Source organism: Peromyscus maniculatus, chromosome 3 (genome assembly GCF_049852395.1).
Source record: "Peromyscus maniculatus bairdii isolate BWxNUB_F1_BW_parent chromosome 3, HU_Pman_BW_mat_3.1, whole genome shotgun sequence".
Taxonomy (NCBI): Eukaryota; Metazoa; Chordata; class Mammalia; order Rodentia; family Cricetidae; genus Peromyscus; species Peromyscus maniculatus.
Genome location: NC_134854.1, coordinates 153,934,366 through 153,950,444, shown reverse-complemented (window position 1 = coordinate 153,950,444; position 16,079 = coordinate 153,934,366). Strand labels below are relative to the sequence as shown.

Sequence of the window (16,079 nt, the reverse complement as noted above, 5' to 3'; positions counted from 1 at the left end):
ATCCAGAGAAAATGTTCCAGGAAGAAGAATGAATAGGCTTTTTGGCATAGCAAATCTCCAACAGGATAACATTTCATAAATCTTCCTAAATGCTTGTTTCTACTGTCCTCTACAGATATAATGCAATGGTTTTTTATAGACCCGGTTCAATTAAAAATTAAAGCTGGGCTTTGGAGTGGGCATGGTTCTCTCCTTCTTTAAACCCAAGTATGCTTGTTAACAGAAAATCAAAAATCTCTGTCTCATGTCAGAGGAGCCACCTGATATGGGATAGAAGAAAAACCAAAATTAAGAAACTATTCTGTTGCCACTAACCTCACAATTCTTTGATTTTACTTAGACTCTTTAAAACTTTCTTAAGGTATAAATATATCAAAATTTATAAAATTAATATATATTACATTTTTTGTCATAATATTAATGATCAAATAGAGTATTAACTAATTTTAGAAAAAGGGTTTGTCTAGCTTCCTGTACATGATTTCAGGTTTGAGTCTCTATCAGATAGCTTGGAATTAAGATTTTGTAGTCCAGCCGGGTGGTGGTGGCGCATGCCTTTAATCCCAGCACTCGGGAGGCAGAGGCAGGCAGATCTCTGTGAGTTCGAGGCCAGCCTGGTCTCCAAAGTGAGTTCCAGGAAAGGCGCAAAGCTACACAGAGAAACCCTGTCTCAAAAAACCAAAAAAAAAAAAAAAAAAAAGATTTTGTAGTCTGGATGTACTTTAACCTCTTTGAGATCTGCTGCATATGACATTTAAAATGTTTAAGTTTTCTTCAGTGAACCATGACCATGCCTAAACGTGACCTTTGAAGTCTCCAAAAGGAGGTGTTGCCTCACAAAGATGATAACACCTGGATTGTGGTAATGACACTAAGCTGACAAATACCACCCAAGATTGGTTTTGGACTACAAACTGCTCAGACCAATTCAAGGTGGCTGTGGGATAATGCTTTTGTGCACTGGTTTAATAAAATGCTGACTGGCCAGTAGCCAGACAGGAAGTATAGGTGGGATAAGTAGACAAGGAAAATTCTGGGAAGAGGATGACAAAAGAGGAGAATCAAGCCCTCTGTCCAGGGAGCAGCATGTAATGGCACACAGGTAAAGCCACAGAACACATGGCAACATATAGACTAACCGAAATAGGCTGAGTTTAAATATGAGTTAGTCAGTAGAAAGCCTGAGCTAATGGCCCAGAAGTTTTAATTAATATAAGCCTCTGTGTGTTTACTGGGTCTGAGCAGCTGAGAACTGGGCAGGACACAGGAAAACTCTGGCTATAATCTGAGATGATCCAGCCTCATGGACTATTCTATCTAGAATTTAAGATAAGCCCTGTACTTTCTCACTATATAGAACCTGGATAACAAATGATACAGCTAGCTTTCCCATGACTTGACAATTACCCCAATTTTTTTTCAGGGTTGCCTAAAGATGCCATTGACCCAGACAGCAGGTAGTAATTTTAAGAATGTGACACCCATATTCCCAATAGGTGGGGTGGATGTTTTTTGGTAGTTCAGTGGGTTCTGGATATTTGTCATCATTTTAGGGGGGGGGGTTGATTACAAGTTGTTATTGGTAATGGTCAGGGAAAAAGCTGAACAAAAAAGTTAAGATTCAGGGATCTTGTTCTGATAAGAAAAAGGGAGGTATATAGAAATTAGATAAAAGGGTAGCTTATTGCATCTACTTTTAAACAAAAAAAGCAACTATTTGTCTTAAGTATCTTATATTGTATGGATTTTGTGTATTGATACAAATTTTTATTTTATTGTTTCTACTCTTGTTTATGGTATTTTTGTATATTGACACAAATTTAAGGTTATTTTTGTTGAAGTATACTGTACTTATGTTCCTACTCTTGTTTAAGATATTATATCTATGCAGCTCATTTAAAAATGCATTATAAATTTCTAGTCCTTGAAGATTATTATTATTATTTATGATAATAAAGAAATGCAGGTTATTAGTCACCTATTACAATCAAACTTGAAGTCATGTTAGGTCTGTTTTCTAGGTCAAACAGATAAATTTTGGGTAGACAGTGGTCTTCAAACACTTCAGAGACCTGCAGAATATGGCATTTAGGATGTTTTAATGACATAAAGCTTCTTTTTTTAATGGTAATGAGACATGTTTGCTCCTGGCAGCACCAATTTACTTCAGAGATGATTATGAACATCAAAGAAACTCTATATGGAGTTTGCTTTCTTTGTGGTAAAATTTAGCCACTGGACACTGGTCAAGAAACTGCCCTTGCCTCAACTGTGACAGTATGCTGTCAAGATTGGACAAGCAGGACACAAAAGAAAGTGACTGCCAAACTTTACAAAGACAAGGCAGGATAGTCCTTCAAAAATCCTGCTTCACAGAAAAGTCTGTCAGCTATTCTAGGCCTGTAGGCTAAAAATCGATACCCCAATGTTACACAGGAACCTTGGGTGACTGTCCAGGCAGCCAGTTGTTTCTGTCATTTCTGAGTTTTGGAAGTTATTTGTTCTGCACTTCCTGTTTACTCATAATATTATTTTGTTCTCATGTCTTTAATAGAGTTGAAGACTAGATAGTTATAATTTTCCTTGTTACCAAATTCAGAAAAGTAAAAAAAAAGAGGAGTAAAGTGTATGAGGTTGAGAGGTTAGTAATACAAGTTAGTATAGAAGTACATTAGTTACAACACTTTGAACTCACCAAGATAGGATAGATAATGAAATATTTTCTTTGAATTTGTCAAATGCAAATGGACTAGACATTGTTAATGCATTTCTTGTCTGTATATATTCATATACAGTTATTGTGCTTATTTTAATTAGATTTTCTATGTTACTTAAAACCTTTGCTTTTTTCCCATAGCCAGTAGCCATGTCTGAGGAATAGTAGGTGGCAATTGGGGTTCAGGATGTCAGTCCACTAAAAGAAAAACTCTCTGATAGGAATATCTTGTTTCAGCAAGCCTTGTGAGACTACAGACTATAGAATATCTTTTGCTTCTGCTATACCTTTTCATGGTTTTCCCTGGTATCTGATATGATGTATATAAATGTGGGGAGTCTACCAATACCTGTATTATAGTGTGTTTATCTCATGAGAACATCCTGATCTAATGGGCATTTATATCTATGAATTGTCAAGAAAATGATTCCTCCTTAAACTGTATAATTTTGATGAATAAAAATGAATGCAAGAATAGGATACATAGTTAAGGCCCATGAATTCCTTCCAGAAACTGATTCTGATCTCAGCTCAAAATAGTGATTAACTGGGAGCCAGAATGGCTCAAATTCCTTTAATTTTATTGCTGAGCACCACTAGATGATACAAAGCTTCAAAATAGCTTTAGATTAGATCAGATGCCTTGCTAATGGTTTTTAAGATAAACACTCCTAATATTTACTTCACAAGGACACGGGCTGAGCTGTCAGGCTAGGTTGTAAATACAAAATAGCCCAATTATTGCTAGCTGGCAAATGATTAATTTCTTGTACATATTCCCGACCTCAATTTGTGAAAATAAATTCTGACTAGTTGGGGCTATAGAAAATAATTTGATTCTGTAGCCCCAAATGAGGGCTGCCGGTTTTCTTGGATAGTCAGAAGTTACACACAGGGCAGAAAGTACATTTTAAACTTTAGGTGTTATGGTCACAGTATCATGTAAAGTGCCAGCTGAACTTATACTAAAAGATATACAGTACTTGAGCCTGAATTAGAGATTATATGACACCCTTAGCTTCTTTTTGTCTTAAACCCAGCACTCACCAGGCATCTCAGAGACTTAAAGAGAATTTTTGGAATTTATGATTCCTGATTACAGAGTGTTAGTTTAAAATGTTTACATAGTCATGGGTTAGTATGATTTGCTTTTCCCCTGCCTGGGACATATTTTTATCTATAATCACTCATTTGATAAATGGTACATGACCTTTTTATGACTCTTGTATTGCCTATAAGAGTATGTTTAGATATATAAGCTGTAAAAAGACATGAGAGGTTTGAGCAACAAGAGAGAAAACATGAAAGGATGTAACACAAATTGTTAAATGGTCTTATTAATTAAAAAAAAAAAACACCCAGAGCAAGATATTGTGGTGAAAGCTGAAAGATCAGAGAAACAGAACAAGCCAGCCACAAGTTCTTACCTTTATGAAATCCTCAGCCTTAAGAGAGAGAGTTCCTGTTTCCTCATGCCTTATATACCTTTCTTTGCCTTGCCATCTTACTTCCTAGGATTAAAAGCATGTGTGCTTCCCAAGCAAAGACATGAGATCTCAAGTAGGGGGATTACAGGCATGTGCGACCTTGGCTGGCTTTTTCCAGTGTGGCCTTGAACTCATCCGGATCTCTGCCTCCCAAGTGATAGGATTAAAGGTGTGTGCTACCACTGCTTGGCCTCTATGTTTGATCTAGTGCCTGTTCTGTTCTCTGATCCTCAAGTAAGTTTATTAGGGTGCACAATATATGACATTTCCCCCATTTTTGTCTAAAATAATAAAAGAAGCTTATTACTAATAAGAAAAATTATATACAACAAGTATAATAACTATAGGTAATATATATAGTCAAGAATTACATTTACAATGTCCACTCCATTAACATTTGACAAATTCAGAGAAAAACTCCATTATTTATCCTATATTGGTGAGTCCAAAATGTACCTAGTTCACTTTCTATCCTAACTTGTATTACCAACAGAAAACTATCTTTTGATGTCTTTCAAACTTATACATTTTACACCTCTTCAGTGAGTTTCTGTTCTGAATTTGTTAACAAGGAAAACTATAACTATCTAATCTTCAACTCCTTCAGAGACCTGAGAAGGAAATAATATTAACTAAGTAAGCAGGAAGTGCAAACAAGTGACTTCCAAAAAATGTGAGAAATCACAGAAACAACTGAATATCTGGATAGTCACCCAAGATTTCTCTGCGATGTTGGGGCATCAATCTTTGGCCTATAGGCCTAGCACATCTGATAGACATATCTGTGAAGCAGGATATTCTAAATGGCCTTCCTGCCTTGTCTTGACAAGGATTGGCAGTCCTTTCTTTTGTGTCTTGCTTGTCCATTTTGGGCAGTGTACTGTCAGCAGTTGAGGTAAGGGCATTTTCTTGCCTAGTGGCTAACTTTTGCCACAAAGAAAGTAAACTCCATAAGAAGTTTCTTCAATGCCCATCATGTTCTGTGAATTATATTGGTGCTGCCAGGAGCAGACATGTCTCATTGTCATAAAAAAGAAAAAAAATCTATTATTAAAACATCTTAAATGCCATATTCCACAGATCTCTGAAATGTTTGAAGATGACCTGAATATATAAAACATATGTTTAACCTTGAAAACATACCTAATATGACTTACAAGTTTGATTGTAATGACTACTAACTTGCATTTCTTTATATTCTAACTAGATGGAAATAACAACTTTCAAGGACTAGCAATATGATTTACATTGTTGAATGAGCTATACAGGTACAATACCTTGAACATGATTAGAAATATATGTATAGTATTTTCTAACAAGATCAATCTCAAATTTGTATCAGTATACATAATTTGTATACAATACACAAAAATCCAATCCAGTGTAAAATACTTAAAACTAGTAGTTGCTTTCTAAAATTAGACTCAATAACATACCTTGTTATCTTATCATATCCACATTCTCTCTTTTTTCTTTTTAGAGTAGATTCAATAATCTAACATTTATCCATCATTTCTATTTTTCAGATTAGATTAAATAATCTATCTACCTTTTATCTTATCACATCTATATCCTCTTTTTTCAGCATAGATTCAAAAAATCTACCCTTTAACCTATCATTTCTATATCTTTCTTCAGAGTAGATTCAATAATCTACCTCTTATCTATAGCCTCCTTTTTCCTTTTCAGAGTAGATTCAATAATCTCCTTTTTAATCTTATCATATCTATATACTCTTCTTTCTTGTTTCTTTCTATTTTTTTCAAAATAAGAACTCTGAATCTAATTTCCTTTGTAATCAAACATCCTAAACATTGACAATTATCCATAACCCATTGAATGACTAAAAAAAATCACCCACCCCACCTCTTGGGAATGTGGGCTTTGTGTTCTTGAAATTACTTCCTGCTGTCTGGGGATAATGGCATCTTTAGGGGATCCTGAAAAGAAAAATTTTGGGTTAATAGTCAAATCCTGAGAGAATTAGCTATATCATTTGTCCAATCTCTGCACAATGGAAAAGTGCAGGGTTTGTCTGAAGTCCTTGTTCCAGCAAGGACTGTCGGCTTGGATCGTCTCAGCTAGCCATCTGTAAATTGTCCTGAGCAGTTTGTATCCAAAGCCGATCTTTGGGTGGTGTTCACTCTGTAGTTTGGGGCAATATCAATTGTATCTGTGGCAGAATCATATCTCACAGCCAGTCCCAAGTTTGCAACACAACAGGTTCCATTCTTCTTCATGAAGATATTCTTTCATTTCCAATCTTTGTGAGCAATAGCTGGATTTCCTTAGGTACCAACAATCTCCATGTGAAGATGGGCAAGACTGCTTGCTATGGACAAAGAGTTTGATCATCCCTTTCACTGTAACAGTATCTATTCAAGTAACCAAAAAGGGATCCATGCTCATGGCAATCAGACAAAAGCCACAACTGAATCCATGTGCTGCTGTCTTTGTAGTCTGCTGCCTTAAATCCTAGGAAGTTTTCATGGCATGACATCACAGTCTGATAAAACTCTGCTTCTCAGAACCACAGATATTCTTCCCTAGAAGAGAATATCTTCACAGCAACTTATTCTCTCCAACACTTTCTTCACCAAACGTCTCCAAACTGACCTTTGGCCAATGCTTTCTTATATTTTTGGTTGTGAGCCTAGTCTTTAACGGCTGAGCTATCCCTCCAGCCCGCCAATGCTTTCTTGTAACATAATGGTCCTGGCAATTGTTTTCTGAACATGCAGCTGTAAACTCTTTGTCCCTGGTAGCAGCATTGTTGCTGCCACCAACATGATGAGAAGTAGCTGGCAATGTGGAGCAGCAAACACTGCCTCCATGGTCCTGCCACCACCATTTGTGGCCTGGCCATGGCCACCTTTTCTCCTCAGCAAGCTTCCCAGGCTGGCCTGGAAATCAGGATCCTTCTGCTTCTGTCTCCTTCAGCAAACACTACTGTTGTGCACCATCACAACCAATGGTCCTGAGCTGGCAACTGCAAGGCCACAGGCAAGTGGCTTTTTTGAGGGTTTGTGCTACAAACGTTAGGCTCCAAATGTAACACAAGTTGTTAAGTGATCTTATAAATAGTAAACCTGGAGCTAGATACTGGGGTGAAAGCTGAAAGATCAGAGAAACAGAACAAACCGGCCATGTTCTTATTTCTATGAAGTTCTCAGCCTCAAGAGACAGAGTTCCTGTTTCCTCACACCTTATATACCATTCCCTGCCTTGCCATCTTACTTCCTGGGATTAAAGGCATGTGTGCTTCCCAAGCAAAGATTAAAGGCATGTACCATTTTGCCTGGTTCTGTTCCCAGTGTGGCCTTGAACTCACAGGGATCCAGATAGATCTCTGCCCCCCAAGTGATAGGATTAAAGGTGTGTGTCACCATTGCCTGGCTACCACCTTTAATCTAGTGGTTGTTCTGTTCTCTGATACTCAAGCAAGTTTATTAGGGTGCACAATATATCACCACAGAAGAATAAGGAAAAGAAACCATCATGAGAGTGTGTGAGTGGACTTACTTTCCCTAACCTCTCAGACAGAAAAGTCATAGCTTTGTCATGCTCTGGATTTCCCTTTGAGTCCCAAGTGCTGTCTTGGGGACCTCCAAGACAGTGTTACTTTTTATTTAGACAAAAAGGAGGAAATGTTGTGTGATATTTTGATTGTGTTCTGACAAATAAAACTTGCTTGAAGTTAGAGGGTGGAGCCACCATTGGCTGACCATAGAGGTTTGGAGGACTATAGAGAGAGGAGACAGGAATTGGTAAGGTGGGGCAAAGACAGAATCTCATCCCTTTTGCATGGAGGAAAGGCAGAGATAGGAAGCTACTGGCAGTTGTTCCTGGTTCTCTGATCTTTCAGGTTATTACCCAGTACTTGACTCCTGATTTTTATTGATATAGATTGATTAGATTAACACATCAAAAAAGTGTAATCAGGATATATTATATGAGAAAAAATCCACTTTTAATAAAAGGAAAAAATGATATACCCATATAGATACAAGAAGCACACAGAACATAAAATATGACAGAAAAGAAACTCCCCATAACACAAGATAATTAAAACACTAAATACACAGAACAAGAAAGGGTATTGCAAGCTGCTAAGGAAATGCCACAATCATATATGAAGGAAAACCCATCAGAATAACAGCTGACTTCTCAATGCAAACTTTATATAACAGAAGACCCTGGAATAATGTGCTCAAAATTCTAAAAGATTAATGATGCCAATTCAGATTCTTTACACAGAGAATCTATCTTCCACAGCTGAAGGAGAAAGAAAAACTTTCCAATATATTTGCAGGATCTAAGCCTTCATGTCCACCAAACCAGCCCTTCAGAGAATACTGGATACAATACTTCAGACTGAAGACAGGAATTTACATAAAAGCAAGACTTTCCAGAAAAGAAAACTGCAATTGCTGAAACACAAAATAGGGTTATTATCACAAACAGAGATGGCAGCTATCAATAAGACCTTTCAATAATAACCATAATATTAATGTATCAACTCATCAAAAGGTACAAACTAGCTGAATGGATTAAGAAGCAAAATTCTTTGTATGTGTGTGTGTGTAAGTTGTTTGTGGTAGGCATTTGTGTATGCATGTTTGTGTATTTGTATGTATGTATTTGTGTATGTGAGTATGTTTATTTATTTGTGTGTATGTTTGTGTTTTTGTGCATGTGTGTATGCTTGTGTGTGTTTATGCATGTGTATTTTTGTATATATGTGTTTATGTGTATGAGTATTTATGTATTTGTGTGCTTGTGTGTGCTGTGTATGTGTGTGTGCAAGTTTATGTGTATGTGTGTTGGTGTTTTTGTAATGTGTGTATTAGTATATATTTATGTGTGTGGGTTGTGTGTGTTTGTGTGTATGTATGTGTATAATATGTTTGTGTTTGCATATATGTATGTGTGTTTATAATTGTGTATAGACAGACTTTCTCTGTGTTTCAGCAGCTGCTCCCAAATAGCCACACAGAAACTTAATATTAATTATAAATGCTTGGCCTATAGCTCAGGCTTATCTAACTAGCTCTTACAACTTAAATTAACTCATTTATATTAATCTAAATTTTGCCATGTGGTGATTCCTTTCTTCCATCTTGCATCTCCTGTTTTCTTTCCATGTCTGGCTGGTGACTACTTTGACTCTGCCCTCCTTTCCAGCATTGTCTCTGCCCCAAAAATCCTGCCTAGCCATTGGCCAATAAGCTTTTTATTATCAATGTGAGAAATACATATTTACAGTGTACACAGATTATTCCACAGTGTTTGTGTGCATATGTATGTGGGTTTGTGTGTGTATATGTGGGTGTATATATTGTATATACCTGTATATATTGGTATATATGTATGCTTGTGTATGTATATGTGTGTTTGTATATGCATATGTGTATACGTATTTTTGTATATATGTGCATGTGTATGTATATTGTTTATGTTTGTGCCTTTGTGTGTACGTATGTGTGTTTTTTGTGTATACATTTGTGTATGTGTGTTTATATGTATGTGTGTGTTTGTGTAAAATAAGACTTAAGAGTAGATTATGGAAGTTTTAGTTAGGCTTACTAATACTATAATGAAATTCCATTACCAAAAGCAAGTTTGGGAGGAAAGGGTTTATTTGGCTTATAGTTCCACATTGTAGTCTATCACTGAAGAAGTCAGACAGAAAATCAAGCAAAGGCAGGAACCTGGAGGCAAGAGCTGATGCAGAGACCATGGAAGGGTGCTGCTTACTGGCTTGCTCAGCTTATTTTCTTATAGAACACAGCTCAGGGATGGCACTGCCCACAGTGGTCTGGGCCTTCCTCCATCAAACACTAAGACAATGCTTCACAGGCTTGACTACAGATTGATCTTATGGGGGCATTTTCTCAATTGACATTTTCTCCTTCATGATGACTATATCTTGTGTCAAGTTGACATCAGAACTAACCAGCATAAAAGATTAGGGAGGGAGAGGGAAGTGGTAGACTTGAAGTGAGTGAGGAGAGGCACTCTGAGAGGAGTTTAGGAAATGCCATGTTCCTAAACAGATGTAATTTCTAAATATTTAAAAAATATATATCCTTATACCCACACATGAAAATAGCTCTCACCCTTCATCAGGAGTTTTTTTTTTTGCAACAGATGGAGAAGATTTCAGAAATCCAAAGCTGGGTGAAAATGCAGATAATAAGGGTCTGTGGGCTGTTCAATCCAATAAAGTTTAGGGGAAATTACAGAAGAGGAGACAGAAAGATTATAAGAACCAAAAGACAACGATGTTGGCTATAAGATAGTATCTTTGATACATGACAGGAAGCTGTACCCGTGAACTCTCAACAATATTATTTTCTGAACAAGACTGACATGACAACACCAGTTGACATGGCAACATGAACAAGAAATTTCCACATAGTCTCATTCACTAGATGAAAGAATTATGTGCGGTAAATATCTGGTGAGAGAGGAGAATCAGTCTTCTCCAGGTACAAGCTTCACAGAGGTTATCCAATATCAAGTCGTTAACCCTCAATACCTGGGCATACAAGCAAAGCTAAACAGACCAACAAATTATAAGCAGTTATGGGGACCTTGCTGGAAAGGTAGCACAGTCTCCTTACTGAGAACATAGTTCTGTAGAGATGAACAATGCTGACTCTTCAAATCTGTCATCTGTCTACATGTGTATATATGTAAGAATTATCTATTTATCTAACCTATCAACTATCTAATTATCTATATATTATCTGTCATCAATTATGTATCATCATCTAGAAAATCACAATTTTTCCCTTAAAATCTGATATTTTACACTAAAATCAACACTAATTATGAGTTGGCTGTTTGAAAGTTGGGGCTTATGCAGGGTCGCTTGGCTCGACCTGGAAGGAGGGTACTGGACCTGCCTGGACTGAGTCTACCAGGTTGATCTCAGTCCTCGGGGGAGGCTTTGCCCTGGAGGAGGTGGGAATGGGAGGTGGGCTGGGGGGGAGGGGAGGGGGCAGGAGGGGGGACAACAAGGGAATCCGTGGCTGATATGTAGAACTGAATTGTATTGTAAAATAAGATAAAATAAAATAATAATATAAAAAATAGGGAGAAAGGAATTTCAATGCATTTTCTCACATTTCTGGTAAATTTGAGTATTATAATTGAGAGTCTAATCTATTTTTATTTAAAAAAGTATAGGCATTGGAGATTCATAGGTAGAAGATTATAATAGTAATATAAATAAGGGGTACATAAGTGTCCCCGCCAGAGGGATCTTCAGCAGAGACCCTAGAAGGAAGAATGGCGAATGAAGGGACAAGAGACACAAAGAATTGACAGCAAGACAGTATTCTGATCAAGCTGCAAAATTTTATTTTTCTCAGGTGGGTTTTATAGAAGCAGACCAGGAAACTTTCTTTGGGAAAAGATCAGGGGACTGTTGAGTTGCCAGGCAACCCAACCAAGCAACCTAACCACAAAACACTGTTACTAATGGTCACTGTAGCAGAAAGATAAGGAAATGTTATTTTTTAATAACTCACATCTTGTCCAGGCATGTCAAAAGTTTCTGGTTGGTGGCTCAATACTGGACAACAGAAACTTAACTCAGGCAGTCAATATGGCATGGCTCTTGAAATTGTCCTCGGCACATAAGGAGAATTTAAGTTTGCTAAATCTCCTTTTCAATTACTTGTATTTAATGAGACAATAAAACTTATACCTAATACAAATATGAAATACACTGATTTGTAAATATATATCATAGACATAAATATAAAATTTACAGGGACATTCATGCTTCTTAGGAAGTGATCTGTCATTTTGCTCTATAGATGAATTATGTGGGAATGATTCTTGGTGCTGCTCTCCTTGTTTGAAAGCACTGTCTTTCCTAGCAACTGCTGTTCAGGTGGAACTTTCTCTTTTTCCCACCCAGAGTGGAAGATGCAGGGGAGGGGTTTGGAGAAGCTCCCCTGAGTCGTTGCTGTTCTCCCAGTGGATACAAGTTTGTTCACTTTTCTAAAAGACCTTGCAGTTCCAGTAATAACACTCACTCCACACCCACTCCAGGGTGTTTTGCATCTCTCTGTCTTCTCAGCATTGTTGTAAGGAAGAAGCCATGCCAAGAGGACCGTCATATCTCTGCCGTGATGGTATGCCTATGCTTCTATCCTTAGCAGCTTCTCTTAAAATTTCAATAGCCAGGCTAGTTTATTTTCTCAGTATGTTTGTTTCTCCAATGTTGGGTAATCACAAGAAATATCATTCTTTACACAGAGTTTCTCCATGTGACTGGGTTTGTGGTCTGTCTTCAACAAGCAGCATTCTGTGTCTTTTTCTGCAATCTCTATAGATTTCTGTTGTTGCTGTTGTTTTGAGACAGACAGGATCTGTAATCCAGGCTGTTTTCAGACTTGTTATCCCCCTGAGTCAACTTTTTACATGCTGGGAAGTGTGTACCAGTGGTATCACAGAAGTTAATTGTAGTGTTCTCCAGTCTTTTTTTCTGTTTGTGTCACTGCTTCTTTGACTGTATTTTAGCTTTTGAAGAATGCTATTATGTCATGCTTCATTTTCCAGTTTTCCTAGGCATTGCATCATCACTCATCTGCCTTGATGCCTACAGTGATAGTAATGAAGAAGATATTGGAGCCAAATGAAGGAAAATGGATACTATCTGAAGCTCCTCGGTACTGATGAGGGAAGTGGGATGTACTACAGACAGAGATACAGAGGGTGAGGAGGAATCTTGTGGTGTAGATTAATTTATATAACCTCATTGTCTGTTCTGTAGCACAATAGGAATATTTCTAATGATTTTTTTGTACATGGATAAAATAGACACACGTTTGCAGAATATTTACTGCACCTATTACACCTGAAAGCAATCTATACAATATCTAAACTGCTACCACAGTACTTAGAATGAGTTCAATGCATAGAAAATATTCATTAATGGTAATAGGAATTATTGAAATGAGAAATGAAGGGATGTGTGTCTAATTTTACATTTATGCATTAGTGTTCATTTGTGTTTTCATGTAAAAGAGAGCATTTATGACCATGTTGAAGAAAAATGATCACCGTTCTTAGTACAAGGTATTTAGGGGGGGGGTAATTCATTCTATTACATAAGTAGGTGACTCATAACTTAAGGGAAGAATCTTGAAAATAAGAATATATCCCCATACAGAATTTTTATTTCAACATATTTAGTATCATTCTTATTTTTTACCAGCTTGAATTTTAGCTTGCAAAGAAATTCAGTAGCTAAATTTTAATAAGTAGACATGTAAAACAATGCAAATAAAAGTATCTTTGTTTTGATGACACACTTGAAAATGCAATGTTTCTTTTAGCATCAACTACAGAGAACTTCCAGCTGCCATGTGTAAGGTTCTTAGGTCCTAGATGAAGTTCATCTGAGATGTCTTGGACAATGTATTATTTCTTGTGAAGAAAATGATAAACAAAGTCATCAGTGATTGTTGATGTTTGATTGACATTGTGTGTGGAAGTTCATAATAATTATATTTTTAATTTTCAAGAATCACATAGACATGGTCTTTTAGAAGATCACAATACTAAACCTTCAGCAGTACAGTAGAACTTGGAGCGTCTCCTGGTGACAATGAAGGCTATTGTACAGGACACATTATTAATCATTTTAGGTATGGAAATCATTATAGGAAGTTTAGGAAATGGATTCATAATACTGGTGAACATCTTAGACTGGGACAAGAGAAAAAAGATCTCTTCATTGGATAAGATCTTCACTGCTCTGGCCATCTCTAGACTTGCATTTTTATGGTCACTATTCTTATTTTTATTGGTATCTGAGCTGTACCCATCCTTAATGATAACTGAAAAAGTACTGAAAATAACTAGTATTTTTTGGACACTGACCAATCATTTCAACATCTGGCTTTCTACATGTCTCAGCATATTTTATTTCCTCAAGATAGCCAACTTTTCAAATTCTATTTTTCTTTATTTAAAATGGAGAGTAAGAAAGGTTGTTTCAGTGACACTGCTGGTGTCTCTTCTCTTCTTGTTTATAAATATTATATTCATAAACTCATATGTTATCAGGATTGATGGATATAAGACAAATTTGTCCTACAGTTCTAATTCAAATGACTATGTACAGTTTTCTAGGTTTCCTTTACTCACTAACACTATGTTCACATTAATACCCTTCACTGTGTCCCTGACAACTTTTCTCTTGCTCATCTTCTCCCTGTGGAGACATGTAAAGAACATGCAGCTCAATGTCAAAGACTCCAGAGACCCCAGTACTACAGCCCACAAAAAGGCCCTGAAAATGGTAATCACCTTCCTGTTTCTATATACTATTTTCTTTCTGGTACTTGTTATACAGTCTTGTAAAAATGAGATTCAGCATAAAAATTTGTTCAACTTACTTTTGGATGATATAGCAATTGCTTTTCCCTCAGGCCACTCCTGTGTCCTAATTCTGGGAAACACTAAGCTCCGACAGGCTTTTCTGTCCATGATGTGGTGGTTGAGGTGCAGGCTCAGTGATGCAGAGCCTCCAATCTTTAGACTATGTAGGGAGTTATCTCCAATTTTCTAGAGAAGGACCTGTTCTTAAGAGATTCTGTATGCTTACATTTGTACTTATAATTTATTCTTCAGTTGTAGCTTTGTGAATTTTACAAAATTCTGTTTTTCTATTTTTTATTTTTTTATTATATTAAGAAATTTTCTGTTCATTTTACACACCAAGCATAGGTGCTCCTCTCTTCCTTCTTTCCGCTCCCCAGTATTCCCCCCAACCCACCCTCCATTCCCACCTCCTCCAAGGCAAAGACTCTCATAGGGAGTAGCAGAGTCTGTACATTCAGTTGAGGCAGGTTCAAGTCCCTCCCCCTGAACCAAGGCTGTGTAAGGTGTCCCACCATAGGCACTGTGCTGTAGGATGCCTTTCTGTATGCTGTGAATATGTGTTGCTATGATTGGTTGATAAATAAAGCTGCATTGACCTATGGCAGGGCAGGATGGAGTCAGGTAGAAAAGTCCAAGAAAGATAGTGGAAAGAGAAAAGAGAGGAAGGAGATGCTGCAAGCCATTGGCAGGAGAAGCAAGAAGTGAAAATACCCATAAGCCATGGCCATGTGGCAACTTATAGATTAATAGAAATGTGTTAATTTAAGATAAAAGAGCTAACTAGCAAGAATCGTGAGCCATAGGCCATCTAGTTCATCATTAATATAAACCTCTGTGTTTTCTTGGGTCTGAGCTGCTGCAGGACTGAGTGGGACACAGAAAAAGTTCCAGCTACATTTGGCATTCACCACTGGGCATTGATCTACATTGACCAAAGAAAGCATAAAGATTCTGAATGCATAGAAATGGAGCCACATTTAGCTTCCTGGTCTCACACTCTCATGCCAGCAGCAGCACAGACTCTTCTCTGACAGCTGCTTATGAGATTGAGCTGGCTGCCAGTCATCATAAACTAAGCAGTATGTCAGATTCCAGCAGCTGTACACACTAGTGTCTCCAAGCTGCAAGGGAGCTGCATGGTGGATTTACCTTTTCCTAGTACATATTAAAAAAAAGAAGTTTCTGGGCAATACAATGCTTCTTGGGGACATATACACACTGCTTCCTGGAGTTGGCAGTAGGCATACTTCTACCATGGTGAGAAGCTGAGATGGGTGGAGTCAGTAGCCAAGGCTGCAGCAATGGTCCTATCCATGCAGTTTACAGTTTAAAATCTCTCCTTGTCAGAGAACGTTTATAGATTCACAATGAGACGGATTCAGATGGAATAAAACTCTAAATGGTTTACAGTATGTGTAAAAATGTACATAGGCTTGAAAGAGAGAGGAAAAGGAGGATAGTCAGTTATA

At 37.2% G+C, this 16,079-nt stretch overlaps 1 protein-coding gene across 1 annotated transcript; it reads left to right on the top strand.

Annotated features, from left to right (window-relative positions):
- The first annotated feature begins 12,019 nt into the window (after window positions 1-12,019).
- Window positions 12,020-15,767, top strand: LOC102914718 (taste receptor type 2 member 140-like). The gene is made up of 2 exons (XM_076566080.1): window positions 12,020-12,353; window positions 12,781-15,767. The coding sequence occupies exon 2, from the start codon at window positions 13,832-13,834 to the stop codon at window positions 14,795-14,797; it is 966 nt and encodes a 321-aa protein (XP_076422195.1). The 5' UTR covers window positions 12,020-12,353; window positions 12,781-13,831; the 3' UTR covers window positions 14,798-15,767.
- The last annotated feature ends 312 nt before the right edge of the window (window positions 15,768-16,079 follow it).